Source organism: Cervus elaphus, chromosome 15 (assembly GCF_910594005.1).
Source record: "Cervus elaphus chromosome 15, mCerEla1.1, whole genome shotgun sequence".
In the NCBI taxonomy this organism is placed as follows: domain Eukaryota; kingdom Metazoa; phylum Chordata; class Mammalia; order Artiodactyla; family Cervidae; genus Cervus; species Cervus elaphus.
The window spans coordinates 89,151,972-89,173,489 of NC_057829.1; the positions used below are offsets into that span (position 1 = coordinate 89,151,972).

Below are 21,518 nucleotides of genomic sequence, written 5' to 3' on the forward strand. Positions count from 1 at the left end.
TTGTCCTCTAAAGACACCAAGCTCTGCTCAAACGCTGAGATAAGTAAACGCAGGCTTCACCTCTTGCCATGTCCTTTGCACGAATGTTATACATGAAGTGAGACGCAATTATTACCCTTAGCTTCCTTCTTTGTTACTCGTCCCCATTATTAAAATCTGATATAAAGTTCAAGCCTCCAAAGAACATAGATGCTTTTAGCCTCAAAGAATTGAGAACATTCTCACCGTGGTTAATCATATTTTTAATACATTCAGTTTCACAATACATTAATTTATTAGAATAATTTTGGCTTTGTGGGACTTGGGGGTGGGAGGTTACAGAGTACTGACTTTTCAAAGAGTGAGCACAAGTTTGTGACTAAGTACACATTTCACAGGGAATTCGTGGCTGCTTTTTGAATATCTGTCTTGACTGTTCAACAGTGATCTCCCTGGGGGTGGGAACCGGGCTGAGCATGGTGTCCACCACATTGCAGGTACGCAGTGCTTCTCAAAGGAAAAAAATGTTATTGCTAGGACAGACTGTTCCTCTCTGCTACTTTCCTAAAGGATGTATCCTTCTGTCCAAAGAGCTGCTGCTTTGTAAATTACACCATGAGGATTCTGTTCCCTTAGGCTCTGGTTCTATCTCAATGTGAAAGGTGATTATCTCAGAATCCTGACAATATTTGACCCCGGCTAACTTGTAGGATATTCAAGCCTAAAATATTCTCAAAGTGATTTTCCGAGAGAATATCCTACAGGCAAAGTAGGCCAGATCCATCTGGTGTTTTTTTTTTTAAATATTCCAGGTCACCCACTGTCCTCTCGTGAGCCGTGAACTAGTTCCACCCACCTGTGCTTGGGAAGCAGTCCGTCACTGCTCTGTGCCCCTGCCCCGGCTCTGACCCAGGATATACCTGCCAGCCTCAGAGCGGGACCCCACGTCTTACTGAGCCTCCGGCCGCCAGGAGTCTGCTGATGGGTGATGCTCGCTCACCCGTGTCGGGGACACCACAGCAATCAGGCAGAGTGTCGGTTGATGGGGTTTTTAGAACTCGCCACAGTATGACATTTCTATTTTGACTGAACTAACAACAATCTTTTTAAAGCAAAAATATATTTAACCTTCTTAGCATGAGGCTAGAGGGGCTATAATTTTCATTTTTCCTTGATCTTCTTCCTTCCTCATCTTTCTCCCTGCCAAAAATCCACCTTGGAAACTCAAAACTAAGTGTCAGCCTCCCTACCCACCACTGGGTTTAAGTTATATCAGAGGCGGAGGGTCCAGAAGTCCAGGTCACACACCCCTAAGTCTCTCCTTTCCCTTCTAACACCCGGTCTAGGAAAAACAATTTCTGGATCCTTCTGTGTCTGCAAGTCTCCATTCACAGAGTGAAATCAAAATGCGTGGTCCCTCCTGTGGGGAATGAGGTCACAGGTAGCAAAGTGCTTTGAGCAACTCAAAGGGGAGGCGTGTAACACAAGCCTTTATTACTTAAGAGAGTGAGGCCGGGTCAGAAGGGCGACAGGCTCACAATCATGTTCGCTGCTTTGAACATGACACGGACCGCAGAGCTTTTTCTTCACCTTCCCCACCCTCACGGGAAGCATCCTCTGTCAAGGGTGCATCATTTATGAAGAATGTAGTGTTATGAGATGTGAAAACTGTCACCGAGTTTCGGTCGGACAGGGCCACACTTTTACCTGCTGATTGACTCAGCTGCACCATCCAGTTACTGCTCTGAGAGCCGGCGTACAACAGAGGAGACCCAGCCCCGAAACGAGGACACGGACTTCAGAATAAAATCCCATCCCTTGGCGCAGACTCCATGGGCTTCCTCCGCTCCTGCTTCCGCCGGTATCTGGCCTTCTGGTAGAAGATGACGATGACCGCGGTGACCGCGTTTAGGAGGATGACCAGCAGCGTGAGCCAGAAGGAGTATCCGTAAGCGTGGGACGTCCCTTGCTGAGTGGATGCTGGATAGAGCGGGTACAGCCTCTGGGCCAGCTCTTCGGAGAGATGATTGGACTGCGTGTTCCCCACAAAGAGCACCATGGTTATGAATGTGAAAGATGCTGAAGGGAAGAAAGAGTTCGTAAATAATGTGGTGGTATATTTTAATGAATATTTTTATTTTTAATATTTTTTTTATTGGAGGGTAGTTGCTTTACAACGTTGCATTACTTTCTGCTGTACAATGAAGTGAATCGGCCCCATGCATACATATGTCCCTTCCCTCTTGGACCTCCCGCCCGCCCACCCCAACTCCACCCCTCTAGGTCACCACAGGGCCTTGAGCCGACTCCCTGTGCTATAGAGCAGGCTCCCACCAGCTATCTGCTTACACACGGTGGTATGTGTACGTCCATCCTAATCTCCCAATTCCTCCCACCCTCCCCTTCCCCCGCTGCATCCACATGTCTGTTGCCTACATCTGCGTCTCTATTTCTGCCTTGGAAATAGTTTCATCTGTACCGTTTTCCTAGATTCCATATATATATGCTAATGTACATTTTAAGGTCACTTTTTTTCCTTTATCAACCATGTACTCTTATGGACATTCACTGAACTTCTACCCTGGGGTTTACTCTCTTCTTGGCATTAGGGAGAAGGTAAAAGAAATGACAGACGCACGCTAGACTCTAGACCCCAGATGCTAACGATAATGCAGGGCGGCTGTGACCAGGAGCAAACATTCAGCTCAAGCCCTTTCAGAATGAGTTGAACTCTGCCCGCTTCCCAGAGCGATGAACGGAGCCTGTGCGCTGCATGAGCAATGGGACAAGTGACTGAATACGGGGGTCCACAGGACAACTGTCTAGAGAGGACCAGGGTGGTGGGAAGAGGCAGGACGAGGAGGAGAGGCAGCCGGAACATCCATCCATCGTGACGGACAGGGACAGCAGAGCATCCGGGTCTGGGAGAAGCACGTCCAGCTGATGGGGAGGCGTCCAGAGGGTCCTGAGCCCTGGATACCGAGGTCGGGCCCGCCTGGGGAGCTCTGAACACCAGCCTGGCAACGGGGGTCTCATTCCACCCACAACGCGGGGCAGCGTGCAACCAAGAAGGCGCTCCTTACTAAACTCATCCTTTATTCTTCACAATGTCCTCCACTAGAGAACCCTCCTCAGTCTTGGCTTTGGGAAGCCCCCTTGGCTTAGAACGTGGTTCTGGAGTCAGAGACAGCACGGTCAAGGTCTCCAGCCACAGGTCTTGGGAGATGCGTTCAACTGCTCTGAACCTCGATCCTCACCTTCCGAAGGGGGTGAGCTACAAACCCCAAGGAGCTTCGAGGCTGCTTCGGGCTGTGGGGGGCACTGGGGGAGGGGTTTCCTTTCGCGGTCAGGAGAATATCCTCAAATCAACTGTGCTGATGGTTGCACAGGTCTGTGAATACACCAGAAACTGCTGACCGGCACTCTTAAATGGGTGGACTGTACAGTATGTGAGTCATGTCTCAATAGATCGTTCAAAGGGCAGAGGAAGGAGGGTCAGAAGGCGGCTGTGCTGCATTTGAGGAGCCGTCCAGTGGAGTCAGGCTTGACCGTGCCGGGCGGCCGTCCAGGAGTCCCCAGGACGGAGGTCCAGACAGACACACACTCTCTGACTCTTCCTCTGCTGACGTTTACCCAACACTAGGAGGACATTTGCACCCAACACGCCCTGGTTATAACCCACACCCAGGGAACGGCCCTCCAGAGGCCCTAATTAGAGGCCTTCTGGGTGAGGAGTTTTCATTCCCCTGATGACAGTCTTTCATCTTCAACCTAATGCTTTTATTTCTTAATAATAACAGGAGTGGGCGTGCACAAAGCCCCTCCCCTCTGAGCTATGCCTCTCACACCCTGTAATTATCCCTCCTTCTGCTCTTGGGAAGTTTCTTCTAAAAGCTTTAGTCAGAAGGGAGCAAAACCCAGAAGTGGGCTACACGCTGTTCTCTGAAGTGGACGCTCACGACTTTGACTTGAACCGCGAGGGGCGCCCACTGACGGACATGGACGCTGAGCTGAGCCCCCAGCGGAAGGGGACGCTGCTCACTGCCTGCTTCTGTGGTTTCTGGGACAGAAGGTTTACGGGGCCTAGAGGGAGCCCCGTGGCCAATGGAGGAGCCCCCGAGGGCTCAGGGCGCTGGCCTTCCACCCCCGGCCCTGTCCCCGTGGGCTTGCGACCTGCTGATTACAGATAACGATCCCGTATTAGGACAGTCATCTTGAAAGTGAAAGTGAAGTCTCTCAGTCATGTCCGACTCTTTGCAACCCCATGGATTGTAGCCTACCAGGCTCCTCTGTCCATGGAATTTTCCAGGCAAGAGTACTAGAGTGGGTTGTCAGTTCCTTCTCCAGGGGATCTTCCCGACCCAGGGATAGAACACAGGTCTCCCTCATTGCAGGCAGACGCTTTACCATCTGAGCCAACAGGGAAGCCCTTAAAATTCTTGGCTCTGACACTGAAACGTTAGGTGGTTTTCCAGTAGAATTCCTTATTCAAGTGAAATCATATTCCATGCCCATTGGCACTGAATTTCAACGGAGATACGCAACAATGGTTTTAGAGCTTGAACAACTGAACAAGGACCTAAACAAAGTTTTGCGTAAAGTTCAACAGTACTGCTATGAACTTGCTCCAGACCAAGGGCTCCAGCCTGCAGATCAGCTGACGGACACGAGATGAAGGTGTGAGGAAGAAGCACAGGAAATGCTTCTGCACGCAAATTCCTCTGCTCTCGGGTTCCCAGGCTGAGGACCGAGTGTGTCGGAGCAGACTGTCTGCAGCGCTCTCTCTGGCTCTGCTGTCATCTCCAGCACCTCTCAGACTACAGTTCTTTCCCCTGGGGTCAGGGTCACCAGGTCAGGCTGGGCTCAGAGGGCACAGGGGCCCGGGAGGGGAGGCTGCGCTTCACGTTTTTGCCCTCAAAGCAGCATCTCCTTCTGTTGCTTCAGAGACAAGCCAGCAAACCACACCCCTTCTTCCTGTAGCCAAGGAGCCTGTGTCCAAGCCCAGCCTGGAGAGGCATGTGCGGCCCTTCCCTCAGCCTCCAGGGTGCCTGAGGGCAGCCTGACCCTGGCCGCTGGTGCCAGAGTGACCCAAGGTAGGGACCCGGACGGAGATGGTGTATTTGTGCACAAAGCCTGCTGCAGACTGAGCCTCGGGGGACCCGAGTTTTCAGCAAGTTCTTTAACCAAAAGGGCCCCAAGTCCTCCCTTTGAGAGCTGGAGGCTGCTCACCTCTGCCTTCCACATCAAAGTCTCCAACTGTGCTTCAGCCCACCTCACAGCCACTCTCTGTGTCAGAACTTGCCCCCCGAGCCTGCGAAGGAATGTGGTGGGAGCTTGCTGCCCGCCAAGCAATTCTTTGTTGCCAGAACCAGGTGGGGGCTGGGAGGTAGGGAGGCGGCTGGCCTTGTTTCTCGTGTCTGCCTCCACAAACATGCATTAGGCCTCTGCCCTGGACAAAGCCAGCTCATACTCAACTGTGGAGGAAGACGCTGAAGCCAAGGGCTTTCTCCTGCAGAGACCAGGGGATGGGTTCTGGACCCTGTGGGTGTAGACGGAGCAACGCGGGTAGATTTTGTCTGGCTGGCCCCACACCTGACCCATTCCTCTGATCAGTGTTCCTCTGAGATCCTCCCCCTCAGCTCCAGCTCCAGGGGGTCAGTATCCTCAGCCAAGGTGGGCCGGTCAGTGAATTCAACCCTGCCAGCTATGGAGACTGCTCCAGAAATGGAGGAGGCCAACTTCAGCAAAAATCAGGTTTTGGAGGGGGGAAAGTCATCTTTTCTCTTGGGGTTGCTGCATCTGTGATGGGCCAGAAAGAGCTGGCAGATGTCTTGTCTTTAAGAGGACCAGCCTAGCTACTCACTGATGGAGGGAACACTGGAGGAAACAGAGATCTGACGGCTCAGGCTGAGATCCTGGATCCAGTTGTACCTGAAGCCACCACTTCCCTTAGCGTCTTCATCGCATGAGCAAAAATTAAAAGAATCTATTTTTTCCACCCTGGCAATGAGTGCCAACGAGTCTTGCTTCGGTTTGGTTGACAGAGGTGAACTATGGTCAGAGAAACAGCTTGGGGCGCAGAACTCTGGTGTCCACGTGAGGGTCTCTGAGTTTGGAACCAACTCCTCCAGGTCTGCCGTGAGATGGGAAGCACAAACGCTCCTTCCTGGCCGGCAGCTAATGCCCTTTAGGTTTGGGCATCTGCTTGTTTTGATCACAAATGCGCAGAAACAAAGGAAAGGGCTGGTCATGTGCGGATGTGGCTACAGCAGCCTGATCCCGGACTCTCGGAGCTGAGAGGCAGGTGTGCGAGCTTGCCTGGCGCAGCCCGGATTTCCACCTGTTGTCCTGCACGATGTTTAGGAATCCCAGCTTGTTTGGTCAGAGTGTTGAGAGGCTCTTCCTTGTATCCATGCCAGAATGGGGCTGGCTCCTCAAACATGAGCTTGAAAAAGGCCACAGAGGAAGTGCGTGTGCACTCACACCAGCCCGGCCTGTGCTCAGGGCTTCCCTCCCCAGAGAGCCAGGGGTTCACGGTCTCAGCACAGCACTGCTGGGATCCACAGCACAGCGGCGCCTCCAGCCGCCTACACTGGCCAGTGTCACGATGGCCTCACAGAAGGACAGGAAGCTGCCCAGAGCCTGTCATATGAGGCTTCCTGATACCCCAATATCCAGAGCACCTATCTTGTCCCTGAAAGCCCCTGGTCTGTGTTTAAATACACCACCTGCCACACACACACAGCCACTGCCAGGGCCATCCCATTAGTCCAGTTCAGTTCAGTTCAGTCGCTCAGTCATGTCTGACTCTGTGACCCCATGGACTGCTACACACCAGGCCTCCCTGTCCATCACCAACTCCCAGAGTTTGCTCAAATCCATGTCCATTGAGTTGGTGATGCCATCCAACCATCTCATCCTCTGTCATTCCCTTCTCCTCCTGCCTTCAATGTTTCCCAGAATCAGGGGCTTTTCCAATGAGTCAGTTTTTCACATCAGGTGGCCAAAGTATTGGGATTTCAGCTTCAGCGTCAGCCTTTCAATGAATATTCAGGACTGATTTCCTTTAGGGTGGACTGGTTGGATCTCCTTGCAGTCCAAGGGACTCTCAAGAGTCTTCTCCAACACCACTGTTCAAAAGCATCAATTCTTTGGTGCTCAGCTTTCTTTATGGTCCAACTCTTGCATCCATACATGACTACTGGAAAAACCATAGCCTTGACTAGATGGATCTTTGTTGGCAAAGTAATGTCTCTGCTTTTTAATATGCTGTCTAGGTTGCTCATAGCTTTTCTTCCAAGGAGCAAGCGTCTTTTAATTTCATGGCTGCAGTCACCATCTGCAGTAATTTTGGAGACCCCCAAAATAAAGTCTCTCACTGTTTCCATTGTTTCCCCATCTATTTGTCATGAAGTAATGGGACCAGATGCCATGATCTTTGTTTTTTGAACATTGAGCTTTAAGCCAGCTTTTTGACGCTCCTCTTTCACTTTCATCAAGAGGCTCTTTAGTTCCTCTTCACTCTCTGCCATAAGGGTGGTGTCATCTGCACATCTGAGGTTATTGATACTCTTCCTGGCAATCCTGACTCCAGCTTGTGCCTCGTCCAGGCTGGCAGCCCTAGTAGGATGGGCCATTTCTGATCACTCTCGAGATCAGGTTCTCATGGTGGAGAGAGGGACGGAGCAGGAGAAACCCCACTGTCAGGCAGGGGCAACAAGGCTCCCACTGGACCAAGCCCCTGGGCAGACACAGTGGCCCCAGAACCCGTGAGACCCTCAGAGAGTCCAAAACACTGTGACCCCAACTGGACCCCACTTCCCACTCCCCACCCCAACACCTTTCCCCCAAACAGACAACACTACCTCACAGCGCCACCCAGCCGATGCCCGGGTTCACAGGTCGCCCACAGCAAGGGCGTCGGCCCAAATGTGCCACAACGACATTCTTGGAGGCTCTCTGCACCATCATGTTTGGATGTTAGGCCAAGTCGACTGCTGTTCTATGGGGGCAAGAAGGGGACTAAATAAATGTGCACGTGTGTGTGTGTGCACGTGTGTGCTTCTCCACGTCACATGGAGCCTACTTTGCAGTCAAGCACTCAGCAGGAGCCCATTGAACGCTTTGTTGATGCGAGTGTTTCTGGTTAACGCCTTACCCTAGATACTCTAAGACGAAGGCTGGGTATATCACACATTTTTAACACCTAACACACCCTCCTTACCCACAGTCTGCCCTTCCCCAGGGCACCTGAAACACATCTGAAGATGCTGAATACATGCCGTAGGCTTGCAAAAATAAACCTCAGCCCCCCACACTCAACTCAGCACACTCTTAATGCCCAGGGTCCGACCGTGACCGTGAGTGTCCTCGTGTGAGGGAACCAGGGGGACAGAGGCCGGGACGGGCCGATACTGACCGCTGAGGCCGCTCCAGGTGTATACCCCCATCGGCCCCAGGAACGTCTGGTAGGGGTTGCTGACGCTGTTGTAGAAGGTGAACCCGGCGCTCAGCAGCGAACTGAACAAGCCAAGGGCCAGGAACACAAGGACCACTGAGTGCAGAGTCTTCGAGGAAGAATTGTTCAATGTCCCTAAAACTGAAACAAGGGCTGGTAAGTATGTGGTGCCTGGACACAAAGACCAGCTCTGGACCCGGGGGCTGATCCACCCTCCCGCACCCAGGGCTCCTTCCCATTCCGCCTGCTTAGACGCTGGGGCTAGACACCCTCAGCCTTTCCATAACAGTTCCATATTTCTGGAGTGAAGGGGAGCGCCAGACATGGATCTGCACACATGTAAAATGAAACACGGATGTCCTGCGCCCTCTGCCATCAGTTCCTGCTTTCGTCACCCTCCTGTCTCTGACCACCAGCCAGCCTCCCCTGGTGTCTGCTTTCCCGGCTCCCTCTGCTGTTTACAATACAAGATGGTCAGACCCCAGAGGCGCCTTGGCCCCACTCTTACCTGGAAGTCCAGCCACACGTTTATAGAACATCTCCAAGAGCTGTCTGTGCATTGAGCCCCTTAGGAGACTGCCACTACCTTCAGTAAAGTGTTTACCAGGACATTCCGTGAAAGAAGGAAAAACTAAACTGGGAATAAGATTTCAGAGTCCTCAGTAATACACTAACAACATCACTGGAATGGCAAGGTATAGGAACCATGCTAGCAGAGATAAGAAAGCCTTCCTCAGTGATCAGCCATCCCCAAGAAAAAGAAATGGAAAAGGCAAAATGGTAGTTGGAGGAGGCCTTACAAATAGCTGAGAAAAGAGGAGAAGTGAAAGGCAAAGGAGAAAAGGAAAAATATACCCATCTGAAGGCAGAGTTCCAAAGAATAGCAAGGTGAGATAAGAAAGCCTTCCTCAGCGATGAATGCAAAGAAATAGAGGGAAACAACAGAATGGGAAAGACTAGAGATCTCTTCAAGAAAATTGGAGATGCCAACAGAACATTTCAGGCAAAGATGAGCAGAATAAAAGACAGAAATGGTATGGACCTAACAGAAGCAGAAGATATTAAGACGAGGTGGCAAGAATACACAGAAGAACTATCATCATCTCACATGCTAGCAAAGTAATGCTCAAAATCCTTCAATACTAAGTGAACCAAGAACTTCCAGATGTTCAAGCTGGATTTAGAAAAGGCAGAGGAACTGGAAATCAAATTGCCAACATCCACTGGATCATTGAAAAAGCAAGAGAACTCCAGAAAACATCTACTTACGCATCATTGATTATGCTAAAGCTGTTGACTGTGTGGATCCAATAAATTGTGGAAAATTCTTAAAGAAAAGGGAATACCAGATCACCTTACCTGCCTCCCGATAAATCTGAATGCAGGTAAGAAGCAAGTTAGAACTGGACATGGAACAACAGACTGGTTCCAAATTGGGAAAGGAGTACATCTAGGCTGCATATTGTCACCCTGCTTATTTAACTTATATGTTGAGTATATCATGGGAAATGTCAAGCAAGATGAAGCACAAGCTGGAGTCAGGATTGCCAGGAGAAGTATCAATAACCTCAGATATGCAAATGACACCACCCTTATGGCAGAAAGCAAAGAGGAACTAAAGAGCCTCTTGATGAAAGTGAAAGAGGAGCGTCAAAAAGCTGGCTTAAAATCCAACGTTCAAAAAACTAAGATCATGGCATCCGGTCCCATCACTTCATTGCAAATAGATGGGGGAAACAATGGAAACAGTGAGAGACTTTATTTTGGGGGGCTCCAAAATCACTGCAGATGGTGACTGCAGCCATGAAATTAAAAGACGCTTGCTCCTTGGAAGAAAAACTATGAGCAACCTAGACAGCATATTAAAAAGCAGAGACACTACTTTGCCAACAAAGGTCCATCTAGTCAAGGCTATGGTTTTTCCAGTAGTCATGTATGGATGCAAGAGCTGGACCATAAAGAAAGCTGAGCACTGAAGAATTGATGCTTTTGAACGGTGGTATTGGAGAAGACTCTTGAGAGTCCCTTGGACTGCAAGGAGATCCAACCAGTCCATCCTAAAGGAGATCAGTCCTGAGTGTTCATTGGAAGGACTGATGTTGAAGCTGAAATTCCAATACTTTGGCCACCTGATGTGAAGAACTGACTCACTGGAAAAGCCCCTGATTCTGGGAAAGATTGAAGGCAGGAGGAGAAGGGGAGAACAGAGGATAAGACGGTTGGACGGCATCACTGACTCAATGGACTTGAGTTTGAACAAACTCTGGGAGTCGGTGATGGACAGGGAAGCCTGCAATCCATGGGGTCCCAAAGGGTCAGACACGGCTGAGTGACTGAACTGAGCTGAGGAACCATGGTGGGGGCGGGAGAGAACGAGTTCAAGCTTCCTTCTTTATATCCCTGTTTCTCAGGGCCCCTAGGAGACAGCCGGAGTTTCTCACATCTTCACCCAGAGCAGCTTAAAAGAACAGAAACCAAAACAGCCACAGAAGCTTTCTTGTTCTGCTGTGGGTGGTGAGTTTTAAGGAACCATGGCCCTAGAAGCCAGAGGGGACCCCCGGATGTTCTGCAGGCAGGAGCTGCAGAGTGTCATTCCAGACCGTGTCCTGGGAACAAGGAGCCCCCCGTCTTCACGGTGGCCCTTTTCATCCCTGTGGTATCGTAGCCATTGAAAGGTTCTTCATCCTGCATTTCTATGATATTAACCCTGGGTTCTAATGCTCCTTTGGGACCAGTGCAGAATCCACTCCATCCTCTCCTGCCTGGAGCTTTTCCCAATATTTGAAAAGAGGATGTAAACCCAGTGAGTTAGTCATAAGATGTGATTCCAAAGCTCCTGCCATCCTGGCCCTGAATCCACACACACTCTAGTCTGACTGTCCTTCCCATTCATGATGGCCAGACGGGCTCAGCTCTCCTGATAAGATGTGACCCTCCCTGCGTCATCCTCTGTCTATCTCTAACACCTACGTGTTAGTCGCTCAGACATTTTTGTTTTAAATCAGCAGTAGTCTGTGAAGGAAGTAAATTTGTCATCAACGGACAGAGGGTAGACATGAAAGACATGCGAGCCAGCAAGTCTGCCCTCAGACATCCCGGCAGTGGGGATATGGTCGTAAAGACCCTCGTGCATGAGAGAGTTCATCTTGATGGCCAGGTCACGTGGCCCGGCCTGAGCTGGAAGCGTCCCCAGCTGGACCGACCGGGGACGCAATGCCAGGCGCGCGGGAGCCGAGCAGAAGAGGACAGAGGCAGGAAAGGAAACGGCCAGGAGGAAGGAGACACGGGTGTGGGCTCCGGTGAGCGCAGCCACAGCCCTGCCAACCCCACAGGAGACCAGGGAGGAAGGGAGAGGGAAATACCAGCTCAGCAACACGCAGGCCATGAGCTCACTGCCCAGGGAGCGGGCCCTGGGGGCAAAGTCCAGTGCACACACGGCCAGTCCACTCCTCCCTGGTGCTGTCTGGCCCTGTCACCATTTCTGCTAATGACCCACGGGCAGGGCTAAGTTCTCCACACAGCTCACTTGTTTTTGCACTCTGGCTAGGTCTTCTTGGTGATGCGCTCGGTAAGAACTCTGATAGGCCTTGGCTTAACTGAGAACATGCTCCTCTTCGTCACCCATTGTTGCCCAGGTGGGGAGCCCTGCCCTTCTGGGGGAGGGACCATCTGCACTGAGACTGTTCCAAGGTCCGGCCCTCAAGCCCGGGACTCTGGCTTCTTGGTCTGTCTCACCCTGGAGATGAGTGAGGTGCTTTGCCAGGCTGTGAGGCCGCACACAACTATTTAGTGACTTGTGGAAGATGACACCAGAGTAGAAAAAACAAGAAGCAGGACACACTTGCTTCAAGATGCAAGGTCAAATGCTGTGGATCCTTCCAAACTTGGCCACCCCCCAGGAAGAACTACTTCTCCTGCGTTCCATGACCCCCTGGCTCTGCCTGAGCATCAAGGAGGAAGCTCCAGCACCAGATCAGAAGTTTTCTGGGGACTAAGGGAACTCTGTCCTTAGCCAATGAGACATAATTTGGATACTTAACTAGAAAATAGGACTTCCCAGATGGCACTAGTGGTAAAGAACCCGTCTGTCAATACAGGAGACACAAAAGATGCAGATTCAATCCCTGGGTCCCTTGGAGGAGGAACTGGCAACCCACTCCAGTATTCTTGCCTGGAAAATTCCATGGACAGAGCCGCCTGGCGGGCAACAGTCTATGGGGTTGCAATGAGTCAGATACGACCGAGCAACGGAGCACAGCTAGAAAATAAAAATTTCAGCATGGGAAAAATGTCATGTGTCCAAGTGCCTGAAGTCTGGAAACTTTCTTATTAAATCTGTAAGTGGAGGGTCATTTGTGAATGGTGAACATTCCACATTTTAGAGCAAATTAGAAAGGAACAATCTGGTGTGGCTTTCTTTTTGACCGTTGGTAAGATTCACTAGGGGACTTCCCAGGAAACTCAGTGGTAAAGAATCCACTTGCCAATACAGCAGACGCAGGAGTCCTGGGTTCGATCCCTGGGTTGGGAACATCCCCGGGAGTAGGAAATGGCAACCCACTCCACTATTCTTGCCTGGAGAATACCACGGACAGGGAAGCCTGGTGGGCTGCAGTCCATGGGGCCACAAGGGTCAGACATGACCGAGCAAACTGAGCACACACGGACATCAAAGGGGAGTCAATGTGACTCATACTTTTCTATGAATTAATGTGACAATTTGGCTTAAGTTTAACTGCCACATTTCAAAATTGTATTTCAGCCTTCTGAGATCCCTGCCCCACAGGTATGACGGCCGTATCTCCTACACCCTCCAGCCTCCCAACCTTCCCCCCAAGCCCACTCAGAACTCAGACAGTGAAAGCTAGAAATTCAGTGAAAGTTGAGCAAGAATGAAATCACAATCAACCTCCACAGCATCTGACAGCTGCTCTCTGCCTACAAAATTAGCAAATACATTCAGTTCATTTTTTCTTGCTTTGAGGGGCCGAGCGTCAGAATCGAGAAAGCCATCTCACAATTGGAACCAATTGTCCGGATTCTGGCAGCTCTGGCAACAAGGCCAAAATGGGTGGTGGGCAGTGCAGATGTGAACGGTCATCCGAACGTCTGGGCTTCCTGGGCCTAAAGATTTATATTGAAGCCCCAGGGGCCACCTGGCCCTTCTAGTCTGCTTTACAAGAAGTCTCAGGAAATTGAGGCAGAGCTGCTGGCTTTTATGTGGGGAGGAGCAGCCTCAAGCATCTGGACACCAGGGGGCCTGACCCAACGGAACTCCTGGATCTCTGGACCCCAGTGTACCCCTGGAAGGGCTCGTTGACTCCACAGACACCAGAGTGTGGCCTGGGAGCTCCCCCTGGACGTCCCAGCTGCTAGCCTCGACCTTGGGAAATTGACCAGGGTCATCTCAGTCTGGAGAGGTGCGGGGGTGGCTTCCAAGGAGGCTCAGCGCAGTGGTTTAGAATCCACCTGCCAAGGCAAGAGACAAAGGTTCGATCCCTGGGTCAGGAAGATCCCTTGGAGGAGGAAATGGCAACCCACTTTGGTGGGCTGAAGAGGAGAGCTCCGGTTATCTTCCCTGGGAAAGTCCATGGACAGAGGAGCCTGGTGGGCTACAGTCCATGGGGGTCACAAAGAGTCTCACACGACTGAGCGGCTGAGCACGCATGCACACACATCTCAGCAAGAAGAGCAGGGGAGAGCCTCTTCTGCCCCTTTATGCTCCACCTCCCAGCGGGGCCGCGTCTCTAGTGGCAAATAATAAGCCACTCCTACCTGAGGGAAAGTACGGGATGTCTGTGGGGTAGGACTGGGCGGGTAGGAGAGGTAAGAAGGGGCTTTTTGTACATTCTGGAGAAATAAACCTCCTCTCTTTGTTCTTGTAGTTACTTGATTTTTCTGCAGCAGATTCACCTCTCTCATCATTTTAAATGTGAGCCAATAGTACAACTCTGAGTTCCCTGGGGACAAAAAGGAAAGAGACTTGGAGGAAGGGAGGCACGTTTGGGGTGAAACGCCCCCGTGTTCTCATAGCAACCTGCACACACCTTAGCCCTACAGGTAGGGCAGGCTGCTGGATTTAACCAGTGGGGGTGTCTTTTTCTAGAAAGACTAAGTGGTGAGTCCACACAGGGACTCTGTGCAATTCCACTCAGGATCCAAGCCCTTCACTTATGTAATAGCTGCCCAGGGAGGATTTTTTTTGAACTGAAATTAAATAACTAGAACTTTTGGCGTAGCCAAGCAACATGCTCACTCGTGACACACAGCCCTTTCCATCTGGGTGTTGGACAAGCTGGGATCCACTGGACAAGGCTGGTGGAGCTCCTGGAGAACCTGAGCTGCCCAAACAGTCTAGTTAGGCCATGGAGAGGTTCCTCCCCAGGTTGGACTGATTATTTTCCCCAAGTGACACGCAGTTGGCTGGATTATTTTTGCACGTTGAGCTCAGCCACCGTCACTTCATGCTGCTTTTTCATTTCAGAAATCAACAGCCCCAGATTGGCACCATGTGATCAATCCTAGGCTGGAACAGAACAGGGTTTTAGCAATATTTATCACGCTTTGGAGGTTTCAGTCTGACCTCTTCCTGGCTAAGAAACTGACCTTGTTAACTTCTTATTTGAAAAGGCAATCCATCACTGCAGAGCAAAAAAGTGGCATTCATATCAGCGACTTTGCTGTGCTGCCAATGGCTGGTTTCTGATCGGAAATGAGCCTGTGTGGTCCTGAGGAAGCCATCTCACTGCAGGCTTGTCATTCTGCTCCCTGGGGACCTACACCAGCCAAGGCACCGTCTACCTTGTGGCTACGTGGCTTTCCCCCTCTCTGCAAGGAAAGTTGGCAAGTGTTCCCACTTCAAAGACTGCTAAAGCTACCAGCACTGAAGGCCCCCTGGGTTCCCAGGGGTCCCCAGCAGATTGTTACCCCCTGAAACTGAGCAGCACCTCAGTGTCTGGGAGGTGGAGTGCCGCCTAAACATCTGTGTGGCTGGGGGCATGGACCTGAAGCTGGAATGTGGGTCTCTGGGGACCAAGAATAAAAGAAGAGAGCCAGGCAAGGCAAATGCAAATACTCTGTCTCCTTTGTGGGCACACACTGCCCTGCAGCGCCCACCGGGCCCCGCCGCCTTCAGGGTTATCCTTGCCCACGGCTGCCCCCACCCTCCGACAGTCACCGTATTCACGTCACCCCCACAGGGCTCTAGAGACGGGCTGGCCCACCCAGATCTCCTCTGAGCTCCCCAGGAGGCAGGGAGCCAGGGAGCTCATTGAAGCCATTTACCTCCAATGGGAACTAACTGGTTGTAAACAGACACTGTATGAAAATTTAAAAATTTCCAGACTGTTGTCTCATATTTTAAAAATTGAACATGTATCTGGAAATTCAGGAGCTAGAGGAAGTTTTGGTTTTGCAAATGGTATTCACAGAACTGAAAGTGGGACTGAATCTCTGAAAGTCTTCGTCTTTTGTTGCCATGAAGTGAATTCTCCTCATTTTCCTGGGGAGCTGAGGTCAGTACAAGAGAAGACGCGTAATGCCACTAAAATACTGACAGAGACTTTACTTTTGCTAAGGTATAAAAGGCAGATTCATAATTTGGAAATATAATTATGCTGCTCTAGAATTAAGGAAATCATTTCATTAATAAAGTCACAAATTAGAGCTAGAACTTGGAGTTAAGGTCAAAGGCTCAAACTCCCAACTTTATGCATGGCGTGAGGACTAAACATTACATTTGCATAAGATAGAAAATGCTGTAAGTTTAGGGCTTCCCTGGTGGTCTAGGGGCTAAGACTCCAAGGTCCCAATGCAGGAGGCCCAAGTTGGGTCCCTGGTCAGGAAACTGGATCCCACATGCAGCAACTAAAGAGCCACATGCTGTAAATAAAAGGTCTCCCAACTAAGTGGGAGTCTCACAACTTAGTCCCACAACTAAGATCTGGTGCTGCAAATAAACAAATGAATAAAAATAAATACTAAAAAAAAAAAAAAAGGCAAGTCAGCACTTGAACAGAATTAGACTTCTGTAATATAGCTGAGAGCTTTTCCTGTCTTATAAATCTACCATCTTATTGGTAAACTTATTGGAAACACTATTTTTTTAAAAAAATGATGTATGTTTATAAGAAAAGAGGTGAGGACTGCATAATACCTGATAAAGCCTATATAGTAAGCTACATGAAACATCGTTCAGAACAAAATCTATTTAAGGTGCTAAATAGTTTATAAATTTTGTTTTTAAATTTAGAAAGCAATGGTATGTATTTAAACTTCGAATGCCAAGTAAGTAGCTAAATTCTGCTTATTCTCAATGAATTTTTGTTTTCTGCACATTGAGAGTATAGTAGTAGTGTATACGAAATCAGAAAAAAATAGGAATTTCTGTAAAATATTCAATTAATATAAGTGATGGAAATTTAATATCAATTCCAACAGCAATGAGATAGTTTGGAAGTAAGAATGAACATTCAAATCAGTGAAAGAAATGAACCTGAGATACAGGGATAAGAAATTGCCCATATTTTCTAATTCATTTTTTCTTGTCAATAAACTCTGGTGCTGTTTAAGGCTTCCCTAGTGGCTCAGATGGTAAAGAATTTGCCTGCAATGCAGGAGACTCAGGTTCAATCCCTGGGTCGTGAAGATTGTTCTGGAGAAGGGAGTGGCAACCCACTCCAGTATTCTTGTCTGGGAAATCCCCGAAGACAGAGGAACCTGGTGGGCTAAGATCCATGGGGTCGCAAAGAGTCAGAGATGACTGAGCAACTAACACACACACACTGTTTAAACCCAACTCTACTAGAAGGATTTAGACTGTTCTGCTAATAGACCCAACCAGACCTGAGGAAGCTGAAATAGTGATTCGATGAATTTTCAAAATTAAAAATAGGCGATCATATCTACAGCCCAACTAAAATTTACCAGGAAATTATTTCTGAAGGGCTATTTGACCCAAATACAGGACGAAGTGACTCTAACCCAGTTAATTCAGCCTCACTGTGCGCATTCAAATAAGCTGTAATTACCTTCAAAAGTTTTGTCCGATTCTGCAAGTCCGTGACTCAGTTCTTGAATACTCTTCCCACGAAGGAGTCCGTAGGTGATGATCACACTACCATTCGAAGAAGAGTCGCTGATGGCGATGGTACTGCGGATCCATTGTTGAGTTGCCAGAACAGAGCAGAGGACGATGAAAGCCCCCAGGCTGGTGACGAAGCTGAATAAGAACGTCAGTGTTTTCTTTGCTGTCGGCATTTTCTCAGGGCAAGAAGGGCCCTAGGGTAAAAACGCAAAGATCTTTTTATACTATTTTTGAGCCTTCTCATTTGGAGCCCGGTGTTTAGAAATGGAGTCTCACACTTTCCTTGTGAAATATAAAACCTCACTCTTCAGGAGGAAGGGTAACCCTGATGAACATTGGACTGCGACTAGGGTCATAAAGATTTACGGTGCTGAACTTTGGTCTGGAGTAAGAGGTTGCTATGGTTACCACCAGCTGGGAGGAACAAGGGATAAACAGTCTTCCAGAGACATCACCAATCACGCAACTCACTTATAACTCTTTTTCTTCAAGTGCCTTGAAAACAAAATCAGCCTACCACATCAGGACAGAACTAGAATTCCTAAATAATATGCCCTGTACCCCTCAAATGTTTCTGATTCTAGCAGCCAACAACACAGAGTCCCACCAGTCGAGGGTTAATGATGTGACCCTAACAAAGTTTCCAAAGGAAATCCTAAGGAGAGGAAGCTCTTACTACAGCTCCTAGGGATTGGAAAGAGGAAAGCTGACACCTTATTTTTAAACTTTGATAAAGAAGTGCACCTTTCAAATTTCCTCTTTCAAACTGGATCACACTCGTCCGTTATTTAAATTGTAACTTGAGAGGTTTCATCTCTCTCTTTAGTTCTCTGATGGAAGTGATCCTGAACAATCCTGCCTTGTCTTTGCGACTCCCTTCTCTCTGTTGGGTGGAGAATAGTTTGTAAATGGCCATTTCTGGTCTTTAGAGGAAGTTCTCCATTTGTCAAGAAGATCATTTCCTGAGTTAGTAAGTAGATGCTCACAGCATATAAGGTACACTTCTTTTTATTATACTCTTTACATTGAATTTCCCTGGTGACTCAGGGACTAAAGAATCTGCCTGCAATACAGGAGGCCCAGGTTCAGTCCCTGGGCCGGAAGATCCCCTGGAGCAGGGAATGGCAACCCACTCAAGTATTCTTGCCTGGAGAATCCCCATGGACAGAAGAGCCTGGCAGGCTACAGTCCATGAGGTCACAAAGAGTCGGACACAACTGAATGACTAACTCTTTTTCTCGGGCTCTAAAGTTAAAGCCATATTGTATATGTACATTTTCATCCTGTACTTTTCTTGGATAGCACCTAACTTGTTTGTGGAATAAGTTAATAATGTCTATTTTTCTCAGTAGAATAACCAGGCCATCACTCATTTAATAATGTTCTCTTCTGGCCATTTTGAGTATTATTAGTTTTTTTGCTCATATAAACTTGCTTGAGAACAGATTAAGAGTTGCTGGTTCAAACGGACATTTCAATACCAAAGCCAAACTGGCCTCTCACTGTTAAGCCCGCCAGCAATGGAAGAGAGTGCTCTTTCCTACAGGATTAGAAAATGCTGGCTATTAAGTTCATAAATTGTGGCAATTTTTATAGGGAATATTGCATTATGTTGCAATTCTATGATTTTCTGGCTCTACAGTTTTGCCATTTCTAGAATTTCATAGAAATTGTTCCTTACAGTATGTAGTCTTCCTTTCCCAGTTTGAGGTTCACCCGACTACCTCTAAATTTGTTTATCTGTTCAGCAGTTCATGGATATTTGGGTAGATTCAAGTTATTGACTGAAAACTCCAATACTTTGGCCACCTGATATGAAGAACTGACTCATTTGAAAAGACCCTAATGCTGGGAAAGATTGAAGGCAAGAAGAAAAGGGGATGACAGAGGATGAGATGGTTGGATGTCATCACCAACTCAATGGACATGACTTTGAGTAAACTCCGGGAGTTGGTGATGGACAGGGAGGCCTGGTGTGCTGCAGTCCATGGGGTCACAAAGAGTCGGACCTGACTGAGCTACTGAACTGAACTGAACTGGCTATTTTGAATAAAGTTGTTCTGAACATTTAAGTACTAGTCTTTCTTTGCTACGCTTTCTTTTCTTTTACTTAAACATACAGGAGAAAAATTGCTGGGACATACAGTGAAAGTGAAGTTGCTCAGTCGTGTCCGACTCTTTGTGACCCCATGGACTATAGCCTACCAGGCTCCTCTATCCATGGGATTTTCCAGGCAAGAGTACTGGAGTGGGTTGCCATTTCCTTCTCCAGAGGATCTTCCCAACTCAGACATCCAGTAAATGTAACATCCAGTAACTGCTGAAAAAACTTCAGAAGTGTTTTCCTAAATGTCTGTACCCATATGCATTCCCACAAGCAATGTGTGGTATTTCCAGTTGCTTCAGGTCCTCACCAACATTTGCTATTACCAGTGTTTTTTAAAAACGGCATTGTAACGAGTGCTTAGTAGCATCTCACTATGGTTTTGATGGTTTCACAAATATTAATGGTGTTGGACATCTTTTTATGAGCTTATTTTTTACCTATATCCTTTCTTTGGAGAATGATCTATTTGAATCTTTTGCTCTTTTCTTAAATTGGTTTGACTCTTTTTTGTTCAGTTTTAAGAGCTTTTTATATGTATATTCTGCATATAAGTCCTTTACCAGGTTTATGTTTTGCAAACATTTTCTTCCAATCTCCGGCTTGCATTTTTATTTTCTTTACAGTATCTTTCAAAGAGAAACATTTTCTAATTTGGATGAAGTCTAAGTACCAGTAGGACAGAGGAGCGGGTGAGTTACAGACCATGGGGTTGCAAAAAGTTGAACATGACTCGGTGAGTGAGCACACACACACACACACACACACTAAGCGCCAATTGTTTTCATTTTGTGGATTGTGCTTTAAATGTTTGGGCTTCCCTTGTGGCTCAGCTGGGAAAGAATCCGCCTGCAATGCGGGCTTTGCCTAACCCAAGATCGCAAAGGTATTTCCCCCCTGTTTTGTTCTAGAATATTCATGAATTTAGTTTTTACACTTAAGATTATTTTCTTATTTTGAGTTTTTTTCAAAATAGTATGAAGTAAGGGCTGAGGTTCATTCTTATACCTGTGGGTATGCACTTGTTTAAGCTTGATTTCTTGAAAAGAGTATCCTTTCCCTGGTGGATTGTCTTGGCGTCCCTGTTGGACATCAGATGACCACATTTGTGTGGGTCTCTTTCTGGATTCTCCATCACAAAGTCTATCTTCCCAGCTCCGTGTCAACTCCAAGCACTGTCGGTCACACTGCTTTCCAGACGCTCTTATCTGTGACCTCAGATACCTTCCTCCCACCTGTATGACCAGCCCTCAACCAAAGATTCGAGGGATGCCCTCTGCAGATCTCGAGAGCTTGCTTTGGCTTCTTTCTCTCTCTAGGGTCTTACACCAATTTTAGCCACTTTTGCTTCCCCAAACTCCGATTCTGTCTCTTCACCTCGAGGTGACTGTTGGTTCTCCACAGCTTCCTCTCCTGCACCATGCCCCGCGGATTCCTCCTTGGAAACTCCGTGATGCAGGGGTCCGTCACACCTCATTCCTTTCTTTTCTCTCAGGAATGAAAGCCCATATGTGGCCAGATGTCCAGTGTCTAGAAACCATCCTTTTACGTGTAATTTTCTTCTTTGTTGCCGAGGGCCAATCTGGTCCCTATTCTTCCATCAGGGTCAGAAGAGGCAGTCAGCGTTTATTCTTGAATGTCAGCATGGTTGCCCCATTTTCTTCCCCTCAAAATTTTGTATGTATTACTCTGTTGTCTTTTAACAATGAATGCTGCCACGCAAGAGTCTGGGGTCAACTCTATTTCTTCTCTCTGATTACGACTGTCTTATTCTGATGGCATAGTTGCAAAAGTCTCTATTCATGAAATGCAGTTGCTTGACCTGAATATATTTTGTATAGATTGTTCTGTATTTCTTTTTGCTTCTTATTCTGGGATTGTCTTTTCAATAT

The 21,518-nt window shown here is 48.3% G+C and overlaps 1 protein-coding gene across 1 annotated transcript; it reads right to left on the minus strand.

Annotated features, from left to right (window-relative positions):
- Positions 1-221: 221 nt before the first annotated feature.
- CLRN3 (clarin 3) lies at positions 222-17,849 on the minus strand. The gene is made up of 3 exons (XM_043926987.1): positions 17,467-17,849; positions 8,399-8,578; positions 222-2,058 (listed from the first exon to the last, which is right to left on the minus strand). Exons 1-3 carry the CDS (start codon positions 17,693-17,695, stop codon positions 1,778-1,780), a joined length of 690 nt encoding a protein of 229 aa, XP_043782922.1. The 5' UTR covers positions 17,696-17,849; the 3' UTR covers positions 222-1,777.
- Positions 17,850-21,518: the final 3,669 nt, after the last annotated feature.